A 23,883-nucleotide genomic window follows, 5' to 3' on the forward strand; every position below is an offset into this window, starting at 1 on the left:
TGCTACAGAATTGTAGGAATTGCCCATCCAGAGGCAAATAAGCCATGTGGCATAATACTATTTCAGGATACAATGGGATAATTTCGATGGTGAGAACACTATCTTCATTTACTACAGTATTCTATAGATCTATTTGAAATGTGTAATACTCTATAGACATTTAAAATAATAAGCTATCAGAACTAATTATACCAAGCAGAGATTCTCTTCAGGTTATTAAGACTTATATATAATCATAATTAGCAATTGTTTTTTCTCTATCATAAAACAAATTATCATAATACTATGGTCTCTCTCATTAAGTCCAAAGTTCTCAAATACTATTTTCAGCTTGGTCCCTTCCAATTCTGTGAATGAGATGGGCAGGTAAACAGATGACAGATAAACAAAATTTACATAACCAAGTAATCTGAAGAACATTAGAACGTTAAAGCTGTACTATCAGTCGAAAGAAGATATTTTGATTGAATAATGCCACAGCCGCTTGAAACTGAAATTATGCCCGCCCTACCTATCTTTTGTCTGTGGACCAGCCCAATCTGAAGAATATTATAGGGTTGGAAAATTTTAAAGGAGGGTGTGTTTGAATTTCTGAAGGAAAGGAGGGACATAAATCTGACGACAGTAGATCTTTACTGACAGTCTACTTTATACAGATGAATTATGTACTGAGGCATAGGCAGTTTAGTTCCGTCTTTAAAAGGGAAGATGGTGCAGTCAACCTGTTGCATAGATGTCAGCCTACTTACAGCAAATTTCAGAACCTTCGTCGGAGCCGTCTTCACAGTCGGGATCTCCATCACACTGCCACCTGTTTGGTATACACTGCCCATTCTGGCAAACAAAGTCTGTGGCAGAACATGTCTTCTTCACTGTATAAAAGTAATATGTTGTTAAATTTGCCTGTGTAAAACTGCTACACAATTTCAAGTGTTCTGCTTAAAAGTGATTTGATTTTTTTCCTTCCAGAACTAGTCAAGCCTCATATCTATTTGATAGCATAGCAGACCAGGAGTATGAAAACAAGCAAGACTCGGAATTTTATTTTATTTTATTTCATTTTATTTTATTTTGGTATTAATTGCTGGGACAGCTTCATTTCTCAGAAAGTCACATAGCCATATCCTAGTTACTCCACAGGAGTCTGGTAGCATTTTTTTTTACTAACAGATATTATTAAAAGGCATAAGCTTTCATGAGCTAAAACTTACATCATCAGATTTACAGAACGACTAAACTGATGTAGGCCTTAAATTGAGGTGAGATATGGAGCACAGATTACATATGAGAGCCAGTTTGGTCTAGTGGTAAGGCACCAAGTTAGACACTGGGAGATCGTGAATTTTAGTCCTGCCTTAGCAAAAAAACCAGCTGGGTGACTTTGGGCCAGCCACTCTGTCTCAGCCCAACTCACCTCACAGGGTTGTTGTTGTGGGAAAAATAGGAAGGTGTGTTGGATAGTTTCATTGCCTTATTTGTAAAAAACAATAAAGGGAGGGTAAAAATAAATAAATGCAAGACTGTAAGTGCCTATTTGGTTAACAAATGTAATCAAAACCCATTGTGTTTTGTTGAGACCTTTAGCAATAGCTTGTTAAACCATTTGATGCCTATGAGCACAGCAAATTCTCACTCAATATTGCTGTTAAATTCTTTTTAATCACACAAAACAGCTTATTAAAAGTTACACCTTTAAATATTACTTGTTAGTTGGGAAAGGCATTATCAGACTGTAGTTTTTGGCTCCTATAGACTAACATAATTATCTTCCTACAATACTTAGATAACACAGGTACAGTTTTGTATGCTAGTTATCAGGTTATAACAAGAAAGACAGGATATTATGACTTTAACAGCATTGTGGGAAAGCAAATGTGTGGAATAGGAACATCTACTGTATAAGCCTTTTATTTTAAAGGAGACACTTGTTCAATTCTTCTATCTCCATGTACAATGAGAAGGAAATCATACACTTTCAATATCCTGGATTTCCAGACACATCCTGGGGAATGGTAAGGGCAGAACCAAGTTACGGTAGTTGGGTTTTTTTGGGTCTGAGATCTGAGAAGCAAAGACTGAGGTTTTTGTAGCAACTATGAATATGTTTCTAAAGATGTCTGCTCTTTCTGCCTAACTCAGGTCAAAGAAATGGTATTGCAAGAAGCCCAGTTCTGCTTATGGGCTTCAGTACCAAGGTCACTATGAAAAACGATATACTGTAACTAGCAGTCCTATCCTAAAATAATCAGATTATGGCTACTATTCCCATAGTTGCTTTACATGGTTAAATGCTTTGATAACTCTTCTTAAAGCTTGAAATACTATTGTAATTGTTGTTCTTTCTGGCTGGCTGTCAGAGCCATGCCAACTTATTTATAAGAATATCCTACTAGTAGGATTGAGCCAGTTTAGTGTAGTGATTAAGGCATCAGGCTAGAAACTGGTAGACTGTGAGTCACAGTCCCACCTCAGGCACAAAGTCAGCTGAGTGACCTTGGGTCAGTCTCTCTCTCTCAGCCCTAGGAAGGAGGAAATGGCAAACCATTTCTGAAAAACCTTGCCAAGAAAACTGCAGGGACTTGTTCAGGAAGTCACCAAAGTCAAGATAATTCACAAGACTTATAAAAAAACCAAACCCTACTACTAAGAGACTGGGTCAGTGGCCATGTTAAACCTTACCGCATGCTAGTTCATCACTGCCATCAGAGCAGTCTTCATCCCCATCACATCGCCACACCAGAGTTATGCAGCGGCCATTGTGACATTGAAATTGTGATTCATCACATGTTACCCTTGTCCCTTGAATTGAGAAATAAATTACAATTAGAGCCAATAGACTTTAAAGAAGCAGAACATGTCAGAGTTTAAGAGTAATAATTCCAGTCACCTAGGAACTAAACCAGACATAGGCTTTTCAAGTGATTATGAAGCGATTGCTCCTAAAATGCAATTCTTCATACATCTCAGTTAATACTGCAGTTTTGAAAAAGGAGCAGCTTTGATATATTATTTATTACTATTATTTGTTAGACTTGATTTAGTCTAAGATTGACATAGCTATTTCTAAAAGTAGAATCACTAGGTTGACCCAGCGCAGATCCCGGTGGGCTCCATGGTTTTCTATGGAGCTACGGGAGATGAAGCGTAGGAGACGGGGTCTAGAGAGCTGTTGGAGATCCAGCCGATCCGAATCTGACCGATTGCAGTTAAGAATCTTTATAAGGTCTTATCTTGCAGCGATGAGGACGGCAAAGGCTAATTACTTTGCTGACCTCATCGCATCCGCAGATAATCGCCCGGCCGCCCTGTTTAGGGTGACTCGCTCCCTTCTCAACCGGGAGGTGAGGGAGGATCCCTTACAGGGGCGGGCTGAGGAGTTTAGTCATCATATTATTATTATTATTATCTGACGGACAAAATCGCTCAGATCTGGACCGGTTTGGACTCTGACTGGGCAGAGTCTGACGTGGAGGAATCGGACGGTCTTGAGCGTGTTATCTGGACTGAGTTCAATCCTGTTTCCCCTGATGATGTGGACAGGATGAGGAGGAGGCTGAGCTCCACCACCTGTTTGTTGGACCCGTGCCCCTCCTGGCTGGTTTATGCGGCTCGGGAGGAGACACAAGGCTGGTTCCAGGCAGTAATAACTGCTTCCTTGAAGGAGGGTATCTTCCCCGCTGCCCTGAAGGAGGCGGTGGTGAGACCCCTCCTCAAGAAGCCTGCCTTGGACCCGGCTGTTTTAAATAACTATTGTCCGGTCTCCAACCTTCGCTTCTTGGCAAAGGTTGTTGAGAATGTGGTGGCACATCAGCTTCCTCTGTTCCTGGATGAAGCTGATTATCTGGACCAGTACCAATCGGGTTTCAGGCCCGGACACAGCACGGAGACGGCATTGGTCGCACTGGTGAATGATCTCTGGCGGGCTCGAGACAGGGGTTGTTCCTCTGTCCTAGTCCTATTAGATCTCTCAGCGGCTTTCGATACCATCGACCATGGTATCCTACTGCGGCGTCTCAGGGGGTTGGGAGTGGGAGGCACTGTTTTGCAGTGGTTCTCCTCCTATCTCCTGGGCCGCTCGCAGTCGGTGTTGACGGGAGGGCAGAGGTCCGCCCCGAGGCCTCTTGCTTGTGGAGTTCCTCAGGGGTCGGTTCTCTCTCCCCTCCTGTTCAACATCTATATGAAGCCGCTGGGCGAGATCATTCGTGGTTTCGGGGTGGGGTATCATCAGTATGCTGATGATACCCAACTTTTTTTCTCCACCCCGAACCAACCCAGTGATGCCCTCGCCGTGATGTCCCGTTGCCTGGAGGCGGTCCAGGTCTGGATGGGGAGAAACAGGCTTCGTCTCAATCCCGCCAAGACTGAGTGGCTGTGCATACCGGCATCTCGGGTCACCCAGACTATTCCATCTTTAACGATGGGGGTGAGGTGTTACCCCCCGTTGATAGGGCTCGCAACTTGGGCGTCCTCCTGGATTCATGGCTCAATTTTGAAGACCGCATAGGAGCCGTGACCAGGGGGGCTTTTGCCCAGGTTCATCTGGTGCGCCAGTTGCGACACTACCTGGACCGAGATGCCCTACGCACAGTCACTCATGCGCTCGTGACTTCCCGTTTAGACTACGCAACGCTCTCTACATGGGGATGCCCTTGAGGACCACTCAGAGGCTTCAACTGGTGCAGAATGCGGCCGCGCAAGTTGTGATGGGGGTTTCCCGATACTCCCATGTAACACCTCTACTCCGCGAGCTGCATTGGCTTCCAGTTGCCCTTCGGGTGAGATTCAAGGTGCTGGTGATGACCTATAAAGCCCTAAATGGCTTGGGTCCGGGTTATCTGAGGGAACACCCGCTGCCGGCATCAAGCTCCCTTCGTCCCGTGCGCTCCCACAGGGAGGGCCTTCTCAGGATACCGCCGGTTAAGGAATGCCGGCGGGTTATTCCCAGGGGAAGAGCGTTCTCTGTGGGCGCGCCGGCCCTACGGAACCAACTCCCCATGGAACTTAGGACTGCCCCCGACCTTCGCTCATTCCGCAGGGACCTGAAAACTTGGCTCTTTGAGCTGTCTGGCCCAGGCTGAGGGGTTTTAATTTTTATTGGGTTTTAGTTTTAAATTTCGTGGACTTCATTTAATTGTCTTAATCTGATTTTAATTTTTGTATGTTTGTTTTAATCCTCCCTGTACACCGCCCTGAGTCCTCTGGGAATAGGGTGGCATATAAATTTAATAAAATAAAATAAATAAATAAATGTGAGATAATATAAGGACATTTGGACAGACTACTTTATAAAGCATTTTTATAAAACATTTCATCACATATGCATGGAGGCATATGTACATACTTCTATTTACCTATACAGCAATTCTAGATCGCCCCACTTCCAAATATACCTAAATGCTTAAAAAATGAGTTAGGTGAGGTATCAGTCTATTAAGGAATCTTACATGCAACATTGGGGAAAAAATCTATGGATTATTAGGACCCAGAAGACTAAGCTTTTTCCAAGTCACCAAAAACAAATACAATTTCCTTTCTAAACTCTAAACTTGTATATACAGTACAAGGAATGCTCAAAACGTGATAAAACACCCAGAGCTGATACAGTGACATGTCATTTAAGAAGAAAGGTTTTAGTTACTTTGGAGAAACTTTGTAAAGTATAGTTGTATTTTGGCTGATCATTGACCAAATAAACATTACAATTACGTATTTGTAAAAAAAAATGCAGAGAATATTTGGAAATACTGCAAATGACATTCAGGTAAGAGAAGAAAATTAGAGTTAATTATGAACGAATCATTAGACTTCTGTAAATCAAACAAAATCTGATTCAAATAATCTTTTCAATTTGGACAATTGATCTTATTCAGAAAATCAATCTTATTCAGATATTCAAGTTAAATCATTCATTTCCACATCAATCGAGAAAAAGCTATTTCAGAACATTAACAGAAGCATCATCCAAAGAACAAATAGCAAATCTAAATACAGCTTCTGTCTACTCCTAGGTTGTAAGATTTATATTCTATAAAGCATATTCATCCTGGAATAAAGTTAGGAAATTAATGAAGGTTTAAAAAAGCTATTTTTTTCTTTCCTCAGAAATGGGAAGAAAATTGAGCCAAGTCAGAAACCCAGTAACATAATTTGTCAGTGACTGGTACAAAAATGGAGAAACTCTTTTACAAAATTGTACTTCTAACTGGAAGTACTAAAAACTAAGAGGTCATTTATAAAGATAAAACAGAAAAGTGTTTTAAGAACTTATCTTTTGATGCTGAAATCAAACTGCACCCGAGGAAAAAAATACAGCTGCAAAACTGCTGTGCAAATATAAATTGGATATCAAATATATTGTCTTGGTACATTTAGGAACACGTTGTCCTTTGATCTTGCAAGAGGTGCTTTCCCTCTTTTTTCAGATATAAATTACAGGAGATATCCACAGACTATATGATTTAGACCTAGAAATTCATAAAAATTCAAAAGAAACAAATGCATTCTCCATATATGTCTAGACTCTAGAACATAGCACTTACAATAGGTACCAACAACTTGCTTATTCCTGTATTATGTTTTGGGGTTGATAACACAGTATTTGACAAACTGGTTATTAAAAACTTTGCTTTACTGTAAGAACTACGAGCTCCTCCCTTTCCCCCATCTCCCCCCAAAACCCCTCGGATACAAACTCATGGGGAATCTGAACAAAATCTAACCTCATATTATCACCATAAAACTAACAAAATCAGATGTGGGTATAACCACTTTCTAGGAAAACAGGGGCTGTGCTGTAGAAGGATATGGAAGGGGGCCATAATAGGAAGCATAGGGTATTATGATAAAAATCATCTTATCAGGGAGATGGATGGCGTATAAATTTAATATATACATACACATATATATTACTGTAAAAGGAAAAAGAACCAACTCTTATGACCAACTATTATAAGACTATGACAGAATAATAAAAGAACTAGAAAAGGGTGTAATTCCCATCTTCAAAAAAAATGGATCCAGGAAACTACAGACCTATTAGTCTGACACCAATACCTGGGAAGATTCTGAAAAAGATAATCAAGAAACGAATCTGCGAACACCTAGAGGCAAATAAAGTCATAATAAGAAGCCAACATAGATTTATCAAAAACAGAATACACCAGACAAAACTTATTGCATTCTTTGACAAAGTGACAAAATTAGTGGACCAAAGGAATGCTGTGGATATTATTTACTTGGACTTCAGTAAGACATTTGATAAAGTAGACCACAACCTACTACTTGATAAGATAGAAAAATGTAGGCTAGACAGCATCACCACCAGATGGATTCATAACTGGCTAACCAACTGCACTCAATGTGTAGTCCTTAAAGGAACTGTATCTAATACGGTGGGGTATCCCAAGGCTCTGCCTTAGGCCCAGTACTCTCCAATATCTTCATCAATGATTTAGATAAGGGGCTAGAAGGGGAATTCATCAAATCCACAGATGACATCAAGTTGGCAGGAATAGCCAACACTTCAGAAGATAGGCTTAAGATACAGAAGGATCTTGACAGACATGAACACTGAGTCCTATCTAACAAAATGAAATTCAATGGTGACAAAGTAAAGTTCTACATTTAGGCAAGAAAAGCCAAATACAGAGTACCTGGCTCAATAGCAGTAACTGCGAGAAGGATCTTAAGAGTCCTAGTGGACAATCCCTTAAATATGAGCCAGCAGTGTGCTGCAGCTGCCAAAAAAGCCAATGCAATCCTAGGCTGCATTAACAAGAGGGACAAAATCAAGTTCATGAGAAGTGTTACTACCATTTTAGAATGCCTTGGTAAAACCACAATTGGAATATTGCATCCAGATTGATCACCATGATTAAAAAAGATGGTGAGACTCTAGAAATAGTGCAAAGAAAAGCAACCAAAATGCCACGGGGGAGTTGTAGCAGAGCTGGCGGTGGGACTCTTACCTAGGGCTTATTTTTGGGGTGGGGCTTATTTTAGACACACACTAAAAATCATACTAGGGCTTATTTTCTCGGTGGGTCTTATTTTCAGGGAAACATGGTAGGAAGAAGAGTTGCAGCAATTGGGTATGTCTACGTAGTTTAATGAAAAGGACTAGGATGACATCATAGCAGTGTTCTAATATCTGCCACAAAGAAGATGGTGGTTAACCTATTCTCCAAAGCACCCAAAGGCAGGACAAGAAGCAAAGGATGGAAACCAAGGAGCAAACCAACCCAGAACTAAGGAGAAATTTCCTGACAGAACAATTAAATCAGTGGAATGATTTGCCTCCAGAAGTTGTGGGTGCTCCAACACTGGAGGATTTTAAGAAAAGATTGGGCAACTGTTTGTCTGAAATGATATAGGGTTTCCTGCCTGAGCCAGGGGATTAGACTACTAGAAGATCTCCAAGGTCCCTTCCAACTCTGTTATTCTGCTAATACAGGGGTGTCAAACTCAATTTCATTGAAGGCCGCATCAGCATTGCGGTTGCCCTCAGGGGGTCGGGTGGGTGTGGCCTGGGTGGGCGTGGCCTACTGGGTGGGCGTGGCTGGAGTGCATATGGCCTATTGGGTGGGCGTGGCCAGCTCTACATCGTTCGCATCAAGGGTGCCTATGGGGGCCTGGGCAGGAGTGGGACAGATCTGAGGGTCTCTGGCAGAAGGAGGGTCTCTGGGCCAAGGCAGTGGGGGCCGTTCCCTCACTGTTTCCAGGATGGCTTCGCGGGCCACATGAAACCACTCTGTGGGCCGGATCCGGCCCCCGGGCCTTGTGTTTGACATGTCTGTGCTAATAAGAGCAATAAATTTATCAATTCCATATCACCTTCCTTGGGGTGGAAGAACTACTGCTTGCTCATATCTGACCCATACAACACAGGCAGAAAAAGAGCTGCCTAGTGTGTAATCCATAAAAAGTGAAATAAAAATACCACCTTGGGGAGGCCTCGATAGGTGGATAAAAATGCCACTCTAAACATCTGGCTGACTGTGCAACAAACAATATTAAAATTCAAATGGATAACCACCTGCCCCATAACACCCCAAACTTAACAACTGTCAATAAAAAAGACAACATAATCTGGATAGTGGACACGGCAGTACTTGAAGACTGCAGAAGAGAAGAGGAAGAAACTAGAGAAATTCACAAAACGCAAAAACCTGCAAACAGAAATAGAACAACTATGGCAGAAGAAAGCAAAGATAGTACTAATGGTAACAAGGCGCCTTAGGTTGCAATATCTCAAAATATCTGGAGCATGACTTGAACACCACTAGTATTGACAAAATCACCATCAATTGCAAAAGGTAGCTTTATTTGGAGCGACATACATCCTGCAACAATATCTGTTTACACCATCAAACATTAACATCTGCCTATTTCAAGTCCTTGGAAAGAATAAAAATGCCAAATCCAGTCTAAACTTCTGGCTCAGTGAGTAAGTACGGTAACCATTAATAAAAAAAGCATTGTCTTTAATACAGTAAAACTTAGGACAGATTTGGGCTTGGGCTTTCTACACCGGGGGCATAATTAAGAACCATTGTACCGTACCTGATTCCCTATAAAGATGATCTGAATGAAATATAGTACGGATGATTTCCAGTCAAGCTTAACTGTCTGAACCTCCCTGAAACTTAATATTTTAGAGGCCAAGAAAATATAGCATGATGCAAGTCTTTCCTAATTTGTTGCATCATGTAGATATTTACCTTTCTCACCTGAAGGTTAACAAGACTGGATTTATTTTTAGCTCCCACTAAAACAGCTAGTTGTCTTTAAGATGATTTCTGCCAAGGTCCAACTTAAGATTCTACTTTTATTGCACACCGAGTACTTAGGAAAAGGTTGTGGCTAGAAATCAACATACATTCTACAGGCAGTCCTCTATTTGTGACCATAATTGGGACCAGAACTTCCATTGTTAATGTAGTTGAGTTGTGTCCAATTTTGTGACCTTTTTTGCCATAGCTGATAAACGAATCGCTGAGGTTCTTAAATGAATCACACAGTCCTTAAGCAAATCCGGCTTTTCCCACTGATGTTCCTTGTCCAAAGCCTTGCATCATGCTACATTTTCTTGGCCTCTAAAATATTAAATTTCAGGGAGGTTCAGACAGATAAGCTTCACTGAAAATCATCCGTATTATATTCCAAAACCAACTGGAAATGTTGCAAATGGCAATCATGTGATCCTGGGATGCTGTAGCCATCATAAGTACATGCCCATTGTCAAGTGTCCATAGTCTGATCACACGGCCATGGGGATACTGTTTGTGTCGTAAGTGTGAGGACTAGTCAAAATAATTTTCAGCACCATTCAGAATTGAGGGATGGAGATCTGGGAAAGGTTACAATGGACAAATCCCACCTCATGAGGCCCCAAAGATTAGGGAGTTTTTAGAGTTTTAAAACATTAGAAGTTTAGACTTTTTAAACAATGACAACTTTTCCCTTGAGGATAGCATTAGATAGATGCAGTTAAAATTCAAGTTAAAGCATTCACACAAGCATAGACATCATTTGTCATAATACATAAGCTTGTTTCAAAATTGATTATTATTAAAGCGGTGAGCTAGATCTCTGCTTCTCCCTCAATAGAAAACAATGAATGCATTAATCTCCGCAATTTGAATAGCTTTTCTTAAATGCCACTCTTGTGGAATGTGCTTGTCAAAACCAAATTTAAATTACAAAAACTGCTAGAAGAAAGTCAATAAGTGTTTATATCTGCTGAGCAGCACATATAAGGGCCTAGTCTTGGTCTTCCTTCCCCTGATGTGTAAAGCTCTGAATGTGTAATTAATTGGAATAATCCCAACAAGTAGACAAGAGTTTTGCTAAGTGCACAATCCTCACATTAACTTCTTCACTTGTGTCAGAGTACAGTGCTATGAATAAATACATTTTGCAATGCGATATGAAAACTATCTGGTGGCTTTAATGTCTCCCTCTGAAAATCTCCTGTCAAACTTGGTGTTTGACAAGAAAAAGGAAGTGAACAATTACCAGTACAATGGTAGAAATGCAAGGGAAATGGATGAATTTGTATACCTTTAGAGAATAAGGGAGTGATTCTAAAGCAGTGCTTTTTAACTTCCCAGAATTCCCCAACCAGCATGCTGAGCAATTCTCCCGGGAGAATTCTAGGAGTTGAAGCCCAGATAACTTAAAGTTGTCAAGTTTGAAAACCAGTGTTCTAAAGCCTGAAAACATCTAGTAAAAAAGTACTGGTAATATTATTATTATTATTATTATTATTATTATTATTATTATTATTATTATTATTATTATTATTATATTTGTATACCGCCCTTCTCCCAAAGGACTCAGGGCGGTGAACAGGGCAAACATACAAAAATAGAAGAATACAAAAATTAAGAGAGATTAAACAGGGTGCCCAAAAGCTTACAGCAGTAAGTTAAAATACTGTACATTAAAACAATAATAAAACCCAAACAATATATGATTTATTGTGAGGAATGAATTAAACCTGAAAGAACTGAAAATATGTAGCCATATATGAGAACGACTTTATGTCCACCTTGTTATATGAAATATTCTATATATACCTCTAGAGTATATTGATGTTAAGGATTAAATTGTATAAAAATACATGAAGGAAAATGGTTTGAAAAGAAAGGAAAAACCAAGAAAGTCATGACTGGATAAAGTGGATGATTTTTTTTTAAAAAAGAAAAGCCTAAAGAACAGAAAATTATTAGTATATGGGCATAGTGGAAGCAAGAATTGTCATACACGGCAAGATAAAAAGAATGGAGTTGGTATAAACTTAGTTTAGTAAGATTTTTTTTTTCTTCTTTAGTTTATTTTGCTTACTAGTCACTCTCTCAGTACTTTTTATTGTATCATTTACTTTGTAAGGAAATAACAGGGCAAACATAGAACATGTAATGAAAGGTTTCTGCAGGTTTTGGACATCACAAAAATTAAAGATAGCCAATATGCAATGCAAAGGTTTATGCTAAATGTAATGCCCAGACTGAGACTTTAGCTCATGATATTCAATGCTTCAAAGGGTAATCAACTCTTGTATTCAAAATTTAATCCATAAGCAGGGCAGTTATTTAAATATGTTTTTACCTACTTGCTATATTTCATTACTTTACTGTGATTGATGGTAGGTATGGTCAAAATGGCTGCGCTTAAGTTATCAAAGAGTGCCAAAACTATCTTGATTCCAAGTTTAAAATGCCCCGTTTGAGGTCTTGAACATTTCCAGTACATGTAGTCCTTAACTTACTCAACACAGCCCAAAATTTACATTGCTAAGCAAGGCAGTTGAGTTTTACAACCTTTCTTTGCCAAAGTTAAGTAAATCACGTATTTGTTAAAGCTTCTTCCCCCATTGACTGGAAGCAGGTGGAAGCTGGATCGGAAGGTTACAAATGGTGATCACATGACCAGGGACAGTGCAACTGCCATAAATACATGCCAGTTGCCAAGTGCCCTAATTGTGATCATGTGACCACAGGGATGCTGCAATTGTCACAAATGTGAAAACTGGTCATAAGTCACTTTTTTCAGTGCTGTTGTAACTTTGGTCACTAAACAGATCGTTGCAAGTCAAGGATTACCTCTATGGTTGAAATACCACCACAACAATTGTGGTTAACAATTGGAGTGCCCATTTTGAACAGAGTTTTGCCTACCCCTAACCAGGATTCTTTCACATCCAATATTTTTCTTTTACATTAACAAATAGGACAGGAAGGCCTGCAGGAACGTTGTCCATAGGGTCGCGATGGGTCGGACACGACTTCGCAGCTAACAACAACTAAAAACAAAGGTGAAGAACTGAAATTCCTGTGATCTTCTGATCACTATCTATACTTACTGGAATCCTGTGGATTTTCTACTTTAGAGCTAGAACTACATTAAAACTGCATATCCTTTCCAACATGACACTGAGGGCAATGCAGCACATATGGACACCTACTCTAATGATACATGCGTAACTTGGTATTGGTACTACTTAGCCTTGAAACTTAAGTTTCTTGGCCTAATTACTAATGCTTGAAAAAGAAGAAAGTTCTTAAGTGGCATGGTGGGGAAAGCTTGCTTCAGCAGGAACTGTACTGAAGTTATTTAAAAACCAACAAAGGAAACTTATCAATGTTTATTTGAAATCTTTCAGGCCTTAAATAATGATTTCCAGTGAAGCAGGTATTAAGAAAAAACTATATCTGATGAAAGTAAGACTATAATCTAGAAAAAGACCACAGCCAAGTATTGTAAGTTTTAGCACAGCATGTTTACAATAGACTATTTGGCAGGGAAGGAGGATTACCGTTTTGGTGGATTGTCATTTCTCAAGTGCTAAAGTTAAAAGGTTATTCAAGTTAGACTTATGGGGGGGGGGGGAAAGCAAACCAGTGATGTGGCTATGAACTTCAAATCCATCTGCAATAATATTAGTCATAATGTAATTGAGCCCAAAGGATTTGTTCTAATAAAGACAGAGATCTCACCTACATGTTCCTATTAAGACGCCCTGGAATTTTAGCTTGGCTTTAAATGGCCTCCCCAGCCATATTTGCCACCAACTATTCCAAGTCACCATCCTACAGCACTTGCAGTACGTTCCTGTTTGTGATAACTGTCTTGCACAGACTTACAAGTACTAGGAACTAGCAGAACCATGAAGGATGAGAAGTACTTAATTGTGTGGTGAACTGTGGAGTTTCCCCCAGTTTTTATCTTCTCCAGCGGCACAGTTCAGGAAAGTTAGTCAAGCAGAGAAAAGCAGACCAGGTTTATTATTTAAGGGAGTAGCCGTTTTATGATTAAATCACTCAAAACACTTGCATCTTAAAGCATTAACTAAAAACATCGCTGGCCTTCAAAACCAGCTCCGTATGCCAAGTAAAATACTGCTGAGAACAATGGGCTGTGTGTCTCTGCTTCCTGCGGGCCATGTAACGTTGCCCAAACTATGTTCCCCAGATCTATCACTAGGATCTACTACATGCATTTTTCATTTGGAGTAGCTCTTGAGGAACAGTATTCTCAGCATCTACTGCTACCAGCACTCCTCCTCTGGGTTAACTCCTCCACCGACTCCACTCACTTGGAGCCAATGCTATCCTCCCCCAGGTGCATAAACGCCACTAAGCCACAGTCAGCGTTGCCGAATAGATCGAGACAAGAGGGAGCACATAAACATTTGCGCTATATTGTCCCAAGATCCCCACCAACAAACAATACGGTCTTGCAGCCACACAGAACTCGTCAGGGACCAGCCCTCCCCTCAGAGGCAGATGGAAATAAGTTCTGCGACCAACACTGAGGAGGCTCCCTTCAGACGTACCAAACCGCGGGAAAGGGGGGAGGGGGAAGGAGAGCGAGCGAGCGAGCAGGGGAGCCCACGAACAAGCTTCCCTGTGAGCGAAAGGCTCAACTTCAGGGTCAAGGCTACGGGGGGGGGGAAGCCCACAACAGCTGTCAGAACAAAGAAAGGCCGGGACACCCCCCCCCCCGCAGGAGGCCAGGTTGGTCCTCTCCCCACGCACTCGCTTCGGCAGCGGCCAGGCTCGCCTCGACCGCCACCCAAGACCAACTGGAAAGCGGCACACACACACACACACGCGCGCGCGCACGCACACACCCCCGCCGCCTTTCTACCCGGCGTCTCGGCAAGGCGGACGGCAAGGGGAGGGTAGGGGAGGGGTTGACTACGGGCGCCAGAGCACGTAGCCTTTCGTTGGGTGGGCGAGAGAGAATTCCTGCTCCTCCATGGGAGTGGGGGGGGTGGGGGTTATTTCTGGAGAAACGAGCCAGTCCGCCGCTCCCGCCCGTCCCCCCCCCCGAAGGCAAAGCCACCGCGCCGGCTCGCTAGCTCGCGTCCTGCCGCCTACCCGGTTGCCAGGCGTCCCCAGGGGGAGAGCTCTGGGGAGTCGCGGCAGCTTCCGAGCTAACGGAGCGGGGCCCCCACCACCCCCACCACCACCACTTACTCACCACGCGCTCCTCGCAGGCAAGCCAACGACGACAGCAGCAGCAGCAGCAGCCGCCCCAGCCCCAGCCGCCGGAACGCGTCCATCGTGCAGCGCCCGCGGCGCCTCCTCAACGCAAGTTCGGGCAGAAGGAGGACGCGCAGGCGGCAGGGGGAAGGGGGAGGGGGGAGAGACTCCTTCCTCGCTGCCCCCCCTTCTAAGAAAGGTGAAGAGCCTCCGCTGGAGCGGAGCGGGGCGGCGGGGGGGGGAAGGCTCCAGGTAGGGCGGCGAGCAGCAGACAATGCAGCGGCGATGCGAGGAGGCAATTCCAGTCCGAGGCAAAAGCGCGCGCGGCTGAGGGGTGGGGGAGTGTGGGGGGGGGAGAAAGGTGCGGGCGGGGGGGGGCGGCTAGAAATCCAGGAGGTGCCGGGCAGGGCGGCGCTCGTGCACCGGCGCACGCACACACACACACACCGGTGGTGCCGGTGAGGAAGAGGCGAAGAACGTACACAAAAGGGGAGGGCAGCTCGGCGGCGCTCTTATACCGGCCTCCCCGCGCCGCTCGCCTGGCGCGCCGCTGCCGCCGGTGACTCACGGACGCCTGGGCGGCCTCTGGTTGGCTCGCCGGCGCCTCCAATCCCAACCGGCTGCCCTAATTTCCTGATCCACGCAACCTGCCGCCGCAGCTGGGAACGTTTCGCCCGGCAACTAGACGGTGCGTTGCTGCGTGCGCTCGCTCGCTCGCTCCCTCGGCCCAACCAGCGCCGCCGCCGCCGCCGCCGCCCCTCCGGACCAGCTGATGAGGAGGAGGAGGAGGAGGAGGAGGAGGAAGAGGCACGCAGGTGAGGTCTTTGATCTACCGCCTGGCCAGCGCGCTGTTTTGAGGCTCACGGCTGTTTCTGGGGCTGTGCACGATGACACTCGGGGCCTGATCTTGCTGTCAAGTTTCCGACGTTATTGCTTGACGCTTGCTATAGACACGCCGCTGGTATTAATGTTGGCATAGGTGCCAATGCTGGAGGATATCAAAGCGGGTTTCCAAGGAAGCGATTTCCAACCCGTCTTGTTTTACTTCCTGGTAAGTATTGCCCAGGATTGCTCCTACGCAAGAGCCGCGGTGCCGCGGGGCATTTTCTCCGAAGAGAAAGAACCGCCGGGCCTAATCCCTCTTATAAAATGCGATGGCGACTTTACTGCAGATCTTTTTTATTTATTTATTTATTTATTATCTATCTATCTATTTATCTATCTATCTATCTATCTATCTATCATCTATCTTGGGTTTTCTTACTTAGAAGTGGTCTACTTAAAAGTCATTGTCAGCAATTGGATCGTTAAAATGAAAAGGCGGCTTCTGTTGCTAGTAAATCTCTTGAATTCAGCTTAGATCTGGAAAACAAAAGACCTTCATGGGATTGTTCTATTTTGGATAAGTTACGGCATTCACAACTCCGGAGTAAGATTCTGGAGATGTCTAGACAATCGATGATAAGCCACTGATTGTCACCTATAGATTTCAGCAATTCAGGTCCTTATGGATTAAACATGGACCTGAAATTCAGGAGAAAAATGCTGTGATGGAAAATGGCAAATATTTCCCCTCCTTTTGGTGGAATTTTGCAGCTGCTTCCTTGCAAACAGAATGGCAGACACTTATCCTGTACTCCACTAGCTGAGTAATATGCTATGCCAAATTGTGGTTTACAGAGTAACAGTTGGAAGGGACCTTGGAGGTCTTCTAGTCCAAACCTCTGCTTAAGCAGTAGACCTATAGTACTATTCGAGACAAGTGGCTGTCCAATCTCTTAAAAATTCCCAGTGGTGGAACACACAGAAGTTCTGGAGACAAGTCATTCCACTGGTTAATTGTTCTCTAAGATTTGTCAATCAGCAAATTGTTATGAACCCAGCCATTGCCTGAAAACCATGGATTGCTCTACAGGTAGTGCACTGTGTGAATTTAATTGTGGCTCATGTAGTGAACCATGGCTAATCAAACTGTAGTTTAGTATATCATTTAAACACAGCCACTGTATTTTTTGTTGGTAAATTTAGAACGTTGAAAGGTTGAAAAGTATAAAAAGAATGTTCCCTACCACTGAATTGTTAGTGTCTTACTTCTAAGGCATATAATAGGAGAATCATTGGGTTTTATTAAGGCACATTGAAAAGGACAAAATTAAAATTTGAAGTGATTCTGACCTTTGCATATTAGGTGGAATTAAATTCCGCTATACTCTCTATTAGAAGTGCATTATACTTTCACACATATTTTATGTTAGAGCTACAGGGCCAGTGTACTTCAATAAACCTGTAATATGTGAAAGACAGAGCTAAAAATCTTCAAAGATTCAAGAATAACCAGTCACCTCCTCTGCTGTGTCTTGATTGTATGTTTATAGATAACATTATACTTCCTTGTTTATAGCCAGTAATTAGATGTGATCAGTAAAGCAGTTATTGGCATATCAATGCCTAAAGTGCAAAATTCTTTTTAATTGAATCCCCCCCCCCATGGCATCTGGTGGTACAATAATCACAACTAATAAAAACCAAGTTGCATGCATAGCATACTTATAGAATAGATCAGGGGTAGGCAACCTCGGCTCCTTTATGACTCATGGACTTCAACTCCCAGAATTCCTGAGTCAGCTGACTCAGGAATTCTGGGAGTTGAAGTCCATGAGTCATAAAGGAGCCGAGGTTGCCTACCCCTGGAATAGATAATTTCTAAAATGGCTTGAGAATTTATAAGCATCCTGAGGTCAGGATTAGCAATATTTGCTTTCCTATCTATGTTGCTTCATTAACTTGCTAACTTCTGTACTGTATGTAAAAGTAATTTGGGTAAAAACAGAAAAAAACTTGACCAAATTGTAAGACTAATAAAAGAAACATTGGGGAAGGAGGGCCTGGGGGCTAGTCAACAAAATATTTACTGCTCACTGTTGAAACGAGGTGTCATTGGTGCTCTCTGAGCTTGGTTATTTTCTTGAAGACATTTCAATTACCCAAACTAGATTAGTGCTCTGATGTTGTTGCCTAGTTTGGGTAATGAAATTTCTGCAAGAAAATTACCAAGCTCAGAGAGCAGCAAGGACCCATCTGGCCTTTGAATTTGCATGTAACCTTAGCAGTAGCTAACTCAGATTCAGAGAAGGCACTTCAAGAGTGCGACTCACTTATTGCTGAGACATTTCCCCCCCCCACTTTGCTTAAAGTTAACACTCTTATGTAGGAATGTTGTTGTTGTACCATCCCATGAAACGCAAAAGCCTGCTGGCAGTTTTTTCAGTCCAGACTTTTACGTTTCATAGGATGGTACTGCAACAACAATATTCATACATAAGAGTACATGATGTGGAGAGGGGCAGGAAACGGTGTTAACTTGTGGCTTGTTTAGACTTTTGTTCCAACTCTATGAAGACACAAATTCTCTTGGGGGACAATATAGAGAAAATAATATAAAAGTTTTCCATTTGCAGAATAATGCTAGCAATTAGATGCTAGCATTAAACGCAGAGCCAGTTTGGTGTAGCTAACAGTTAGATGTATAAACAAAATATTTTCTTAATGAACATAATACAGGCATGGCAATGCAGTTGGGGCATTGCCAAGAACAGTGAACGATTCATAAGTTTCAATTGAGCTTTCTAAGCCCTTCATGTCTTGGGGCCAGGTTACCTAAGGCAGCGTTTCCCAACCTTAGGAACTTGAAGATGCGTGGACTTCAACTCCCAGAATTCCCCAGCCAGCTATGCTGGCTGGGGAATTCTGGGAGTTGAAGTCCACGCATCTTCAAGTTCCTAAGGTTGGGAAACGCTGACCTAAGGGACCATCTTCTCCCAGTTGTTTCTACCTGTCCAATTCAGTCTGATAGCTTGGACATGTTGTAGGCCCTGTCATCTAAGAAATGTTGACTGCTGGGAACCAGGAGACATGACTTCCCTGCCTGTGGATATTCTACCTTCAGAGATCAGGATGACCCTGACCCTACTGAACTTTCATGATTATGTGCTCAGGCCTGGGGCCCCAGATGTATTAACAGCACCATTTCTCGCATGTATTAACCTCCATTGCAATAGATGTATTCAGCAACCATAGATATTTACTTTGTATTGTTTTAACTGCATATATATATATATATATATATATATATATATATATATATATATATATACACATACATACATACACACACACACACACACACACACACATATATATATATGTGTGTGTGTGTGTGTGTGTGTGTATGTATGTGTGTATATATATATATGTATGTATGTATGTATGTATGTATGTATGTATGTATATGTATATGTATATGTATATAAGAATCTACAGGGAATCCTTGTCTTACAACCAAAACTGAGCCCCAAACTTCCACTGCTAAAGTAAGGCAATTATGTGAATTTTGCCCCCTTTTGCAACTTTTTTTTGCCACAGTTGTTAAGTGAATCACTGTAGTTGTTAAATGGATCCCGCAATCATTAAGCGAATCTGGTTTCTCCCATTGACTTTGCTTGTTGGAAACCAGCTGGGAAAGTTACAAATGGTGACCACATGACCCCAGGACAGTGCAACTGTCATAAATACATGCCAGTTACCAACCACCCAAATTTTGATCACAGGGCCATGGGTTTGTTGCAATGATTGTGTGAAAAACAGTCATACAGTAATTTTTTTCAGTGCCGTTGTAACTTCAAGCAGTCATTGAATAAATGCTTATAAGGACTACCTGTATGCCATCCAAAGATATTTGTTGAGATGAGCAGCTATAGAAATCAAATTAAGTATTTTAAGCAAAACAACCCTGTGTCCATCAAGTAGTCCATGGTATTCCTTCCTCCTTACAAAACAATTGTTCAGTTGGAGGCAAAGTATGTGGTATTAGTTGTTGGTACACTTTTCACCCTAGCAGAGGTAACCTTTGTATATGTGTATGTGTTGAGAGAGAGCTGTCAGCATGCATCATGCAAAATCTCTGAACTGACATGCTGAAACATCAGAGTTCAAAATTTTCCTTGTTCCTAGTCTACAGAAGTTGAGGGTTTTTAAAATATAATTTGGCATTATGAAAGATCCATCTTTTCTTTTAGATGTTTAATGAAACCTTTTTACAGATCATAGAAGATGAAATTGACAAAGAACAAGATGGACCTGTTGGGCAGAGGAAACATTTTGGAAATTAACAGGGAAAAATGTTGCATCATCTGAGAAATGTATAATTATTTTTCACTTTGCTTCCTGAATTCCTACATCCAACTGTGGAAAGATGATGAGGCATAAAAATACAGAAATAGAACCTTATTAACTCTATATACCTAACTCTTTCCACACATGAAAGAAGCAAAACTGCTATTATCTGTTAGGGAAGTATGTATGAATAATTAATTAATTAATAATATGTTATTAATGATGGTCCCTCAAATATTCTTGTAAAGGTAGGTGTTTAACAATTGTTTGAAAGTTCTAAAATAAAATGCATTATAATTACTACATTTGTGCAGGAGCTTTCATTCTGGATCCTACAAGTATTAGATTACTTGAGAGGCACTTTGGTTTAGTGGTTAAGGCAGCAGGCTAGCAGGCAGGAGATCCTGAGTTCTAGTTCTGCCTTAGCCATGAAAGGCAACTGTATGACTTTGGGACAGTCACTCTCACCTCACAAGGTGGTTGTAGGGAAAATAGGAGGAAGAATGTGTGTTGATGTTTGCTGCCTTGAGTTATTTGTAAAAATAAAGGAGGAATATAAATAAATTGGACATTTGAAATATAGCTATAGTTACTTAGTTATGTTCTTCTAATTCTAATAGTCTTTTATTTCTTAGCAATATCCATCTTTTTATCCAAACCAGACAACAAGCTGTAAAATCGAATTTCAGATCAGGTAAACCCAGTTCTCCTCTTTCTTTGTATCCTGTATCTTATATTTAACTTGTAGCATTTTCCCTTGCCATACAAAACACCCATTTTTACCACAGAGATTCTCCCCAACAGTGACAATTGTGGTTTCTCCCATCTTAGCATATCTTTTAAATTTCATTCCAAGTCTTAACATAATTATTTTGAAATAACATACAATTAATATTTGTCATAGTGATACCCAAATATTTTATTTTTTCTCAATCTTAAAACCAGTCTAATCCACTATTTCTATTTGATCATCTATTTTTATACTTTTGTTAATATCTTTGTCTTCTAATCATTAATCTTAAAACCCGCTAGCATGTCAATTTCTTTTATTTTCAACTTCTCAGCCACAATCATTTAAAACAATTTATAAACTTTATCCAATAATATCTGATGATAGGGGTTTTTTTTTTAAGTCAAAGCTTGACCCTCTTTAGGTGTTAATGCCTTATTAGCCTCTTTCCAACTGTTTGGCATCTTTCCCCTTTTTAAAATAGAATTCATCAAATTTTGTAAAGGTTGTAAGAGTTCATCCTCAAAACATTTGTAATAAGAAGCCAGTGAATTATCTGCTCCAGGCACTTCTTCTGTTTTAGTCTCTTTTTTATAGTTTCACTTAATTATTTATCAGTTTGATCAATTGATCAAAGCTGTGTCCCAGATTAAAGAATATATGGTCAAGCAGCCATAAATATTTAATCTGTTTTGTTGCCTGCATAAAATGAAAAATAAGGAGATGAACAGGGATATGTTTTATTTGCGTGAGACTTGTCTCTCACTGAGGGGGTGATATACAAATCTTTGTTTTGTATATTCAATAGCAAACTGTTTTTGTGACTTAGACAATTAAAACATTATCCTTACGTGTTGTTTCAAAAGAAGCAATCTGACCACAAATCTCCCTGTTGGGTATATTTTTATTTTATGCTCTGTGTTTATTTTAAATTTATTTTCAAGATTAGCATCTTTTCAGGGCAGGTAAGACTATAAAACTAGTTCTGTTATATTAATTGTAAACAGTTTCAAGTGCAGCCTGTTGCAATAAAACAACCCTGGCATGCCTGTCATCAGCAAATACAATAATTTTTTTCAATTACAATCCAGAGAGAACAGATGAGTTTTTAAAACCTTCTTTAAAGATGTGGCCACAGATGTGGCCAGCCATATATCTCCTGGAAGGAAGTCTTAAAGGATCATAGGCCATCCTTCATATTTGCTATGACTTAAAAAGACTATCCTGTTTGTCAAGAGCACAAAAATAATTACAGATTGTATGAATAATCAAGAGGAAAGGGAATTTAAAGGGCAGTTTATAAATTATTCTGTCTGTCAAGAGAGATGCTCCAGAACTAGTTGCTATAAATGAAAACTAAGGAAAACAATAGGATCACATGGAAGAGATCCTGGGTATAACTCCTATAAACAAAAGAGAAAATGAATATTTTGTCTTTTTCACTTTTGACATTCATACCATGAATCTGAAATGTATAAAACTGCTAAGCTACAAGGCAGTCATCCGATAGAGGAATGCTAATCTTGGACACACATTCCTCCATATGCACAAAAGTGATCTACCATCTTGACATCCAGTCTTCAAACAATGACTTCATATCCCCAGGACCAGATTAATTCAGGTCCTGAGGGTATGAAATTGCTCAGTGCAGTGCATCCTGTAAGCTCTTGTTACATCAGAAACCCCCATTTTCTCTCATATGCTTTAGATCATCGGACTTTTTTGGACTGACATGAGAAATACAGGCACTGCACAATGGAGAACTGGCTGCAAAAGCTGATGGTGTTACCTAAATTGACTGCTTTAATTAAAGAAGACAACTAACTTGCTTTTGTTTGGAAACCACCTGGATTCTGTGCTTGAGGTGGGGAAAAAAAAGGAAACTTTGATTTTGGTTTTTGCTGATTAGGTAGATTTATTGTTGTTACAGAAATGACTAGTATATATTACTATGTAAAAGTAAAAAGTTGAGGTATGTTTTTACCTTATTCTACTGCGCTAAAAAGAGTTGGAAGTCAATGCTTTTCCTTTCCTCTTTGACCCACTTTTTCCTCTTTCCTCCCCTACTTTGTCATTTTTAAATTTGTCTTTGTATATTTCAATAAACTAATAAAATTTGTAACACAAAAAAAATACATGCACTGCACCCCTCCTTCCCATGTTTGTCGGAAAAAACATGGGCAAGGAGCAAACCCAACACATTAGCAGTGCTAATTGTTTGAGCCCAGCACATGTTTACATGCCGAAGGGCCTAAATTCACTCTTTGCAATCTAGTTAAATCAAAAGGGAAAGTCCTTTCCATCAATGGCTGCATATAGTAGAGTAATTCTTGACGGTTATGTGGTGGAGTTGAAGCACAAGAGTCCAAAGGGGAGTAAAAGATGGCATGTGTACAAATACTCCATGTACTTGAGACTTCATAAGACAAATTATATAACATAACACCAAGACATAAGTCATCATTTTGATTTTGTCATGGCTAGTTAATAGATGACAACAGTCTAATATAAATGGTGGGAAAGCCTTTCTCATGTCTTCTTCTTTCTTACCTAAGCATCAAAAATTATGAAACATGGCACATAAAGTTTAAACTGAGCTCTTGCATAATGTATGTATATGTTTCATGTTAGTGCAACCATTGCATATAAACCAAAGGTCCAGGCAACCTCTGAAGCTAAACACCGAGATGTAGATATTTTATTAAGAAAATTTATATGGCTGCTCATCTAAGTCATTGTGGACCCAGGCAGCTTTCAGAAATAAAACCCCAATCAATACAAGACCCAATAAAACCCCACCCCCCTCGCCCCTCTAGCAACAGCATCCAATTACTTGATGGGATCTATATCATCCTGGAGTCCTCAGGCCCGCTGGCAAAACCAGGTCTTTAGGGCCTAAAGTGTCAAGTGGGGGCCAATTTTATTTCTGCAGAGATCATGTTTCACAGGGAGGGAGCCACCACAGAGAAGGCCTTCTTCGCTCCACTACAT

General features: G+C 41.1%; 1 protein-coding gene and 1 long non-coding RNA gene across 4 annotated transcripts in view; one reads left to right on the forward strand and one right to left on the reverse strand.

The window, feature by feature from the left end:
* Positions 1-15,171, reverse strand: part of VLDLR (very low density lipoprotein receptor) — a 29,275-nt gene extending 14,104 nt beyond the window's left edge. For all 3 annotated transcript variants that reach the window (XR_014491237.1, XM_083352878.1, XM_083352877.1), the window contains exons 1-3: positions 14,989-15,171; positions 2,680-2,799; positions 750-872 (exon numbers count right to left, since the gene is read on the reverse strand). Coding sequence is in view for 2 of the 3 variants with exons in the window: in XM_083352878.1 (XP_083209004.1) it covers positions 750-872; positions 2,680-2,799; positions 14,989-15,070 (325 nt within the window). In the remaining variant the exon portion in view is untranslated. The remainder of the gene's footprint in view (positions 1-749; positions 873-2,679; positions 2,800-14,988) is intronic.
* Positions 15,172-15,489: 318 nt separating this feature from the next.
* Positions 15,490-23,107, forward strand: LOC310634475. Its single transcript, XR_014491238.1, has 3 exons — positions 15,490-15,805; positions 20,090-20,856; positions 22,601-23,107. It is a non-coding gene; the product is annotated as an uncharacterized lncRNA (long non-coding RNA).
* The last annotated feature ends 776 nt before the right edge of the window (positions 23,108-23,883 follow it).

The sequence above is a fragment of the Vipera ursinii genome, assembly GCF_947247035.1.
Source record: "Vipera ursinii genome assembly, chromosome: 2".
In the NCBI taxonomy this organism is placed as follows: domain Eukaryota; kingdom Metazoa; phylum Chordata; class Lepidosauria; order Squamata; family Viperidae; genus Vipera; species Vipera ursinii.